This window comes from Nothoprocta perdicaria, unplaced genomic scaffold (genome assembly GCF_003342845.1).
Source record: "Nothoprocta perdicaria isolate Ctin4 unplaced genomic scaffold, notPer1 scaffold_674, whole genome shotgun sequence".
Taxonomy (NCBI): domain Eukaryota; kingdom Metazoa; phylum Chordata; class Aves; order Tinamiformes; family Tinamidae; genus Nothoprocta; species Nothoprocta perdicaria.
This window is the reverse complement of record NW_020455948.1, coordinates 1-1,537: the sequence shown is the minus strand read 5'-3', so window position 1 is coordinate 1,537 and position 1,537 is coordinate 1. Positions and strand designations below refer to the sequence as shown.

General features: G+C 71.3%; 1 protein-coding gene across 1 annotated transcript in view; it reads right to left on the bottom strand.

The window, feature by feature from the left end:
* The window catches only part of LOC112956839 (calcium-binding protein 4-like), a gene marked incomplete at its 5' end in the record, with an annotated part of 3,139 nt that extends 2,151 nt beyond the window's left edge, over window positions 1-988 (bottom strand). The window contains 3 exons of the mRNA XM_026050308.1: window positions 492-601; window positions 703-846; window positions 958-988. Of these exons, the coding sequence (XP_025906093.1) occupies window positions 492-601; window positions 703-846; window positions 958-988 (285 nt within the window). The remainder of the gene's footprint in view (window positions 1-491; window positions 602-702; window positions 847-957) is intronic.
* Window positions 989-1,537: the final 549 nt, after the last annotated feature.

The following is a 1,537-nucleotide window of genomic DNA, read 5'->3' as shown; positions in this document are numbered from 1 at the left end:
TTCCCCACCATGGTCATGCTCCTCCATGGTCCTCCCATGGTTCCCCACCACAGTCATGGTCCTCCATGTTGCTCCCACGGTTCTCCAACATGGTTGTGCTCCTCCATGGTGCCCTCACAGTTCCCCACCACAGTCCTCCCAAGACTCCCCACCACAGTCATGCTCCTCCATGGTGCTCCCATGGTTCCCCACCACGGTCATGCTCCTCCATGGTGCTCCAATGGTTCCCCACTGTGGCCATGGTCCTCCATGGTCCTCCCATGGTCCTTCTCCCCTCCATGCCTGCAGTCACCCTCCAGACATGGTACCCCTGTGGCCAAGCCCACCCTCGTGGCCATGGTCACCCTCATGGTCCTGGTCTCCCCAGATCCRGTCCCCTCATGGCCACGGCCACCCTTATGGCCATGACCTCCAGGCGACGGTGGTCCCTGCCCGGACCTCCCGTGGTCCTTGCCCCCTTGACGCGCTGCCCCGCGCGCGCCCGGCCGTACCTCGCGGAAGGCGATCTTCAGCTCCCGCACGCCCACCATGTGCGCCGTCTCCTCCCGCAGCTTGGGGCCCATCATCTGCACRAAGTCCTCGAAGTCCACGCGGCCGCCCACTGCGCACGGCGGGGACAGSGGCTCGGCGCCGCCCCCGGGGCCCCGTGTCCCCAGGGGCCACCGGGGGCTGCGTCCCCGCCTCCCCGTCCCCCGTGCTCACTCCTCATCTTGATGTGCTGCGAGATCTCGATGAGCTCCATCTCGGTGGGCATGTAGCCCAGCGTGCGCATGCAGGCGCCCAGGTCCTTGTAGCTGATGAAGCCGTCCTGGTCCGTGTCGAACTCCTTGAAGGCGTCCAGCAGCTCTGCGGGGACCCCGGTGAGCGCCCGGCCGCGCCGAGGGGCCCCCCACGGCGCCCGAGGGGTCCCCCCTGCGCCCCACGGCGCCCGAGGGGCCCCCGCGCCCCGGCACTCACCGTCCAGCTCCTCCGGCGACAGCTCCCGCTCCTGCGCAGGGCACGCGGGCACCGTGAGACCCCCCGACCCCCCCGGGCCAAAGAGCAGAGTCACCTTCGCTAAGCGCGCACCAAAATTAACTCCCGCGGGAGGGATTAGAGGGATTGCGGACAAAGCGCCGCGCGGCGCCGCCGGGCCACGGCCCCCAGCCCGGGCCCATCGCCGGGGGGCTGCCAGCCCCACAACCGGCGGCCCACGGACGCCCCCCACACTGGGGAGCGCCCCCACCCTTCCCCGGGCTCCCTCGTCCCCGCTGCGCCCCGGGACCGGAGCGTCCCCGTCCCGCGTCGCCGTCCCTGCCGGCGCCCAGCACCTCTCCTGCGCTCGGGGGCTGCAGCGTCCCCAGGCCTGCGCGGTGCCCCCCGCAGCCTTGGGGTGCACCCGGGCACCAGAGCACCCCCATCCTCCCTAGGGCCCGTCCCCCATGGCATGTGGGGACCAGACTGTCCCCATTCCCCCCGGGACCTCCCCAGTGCCCCCCATCTCCCCGGTACCGGGCACCAGAGCACCCCCAGCCCTCCCCAGTGCCCCCATCTCCCC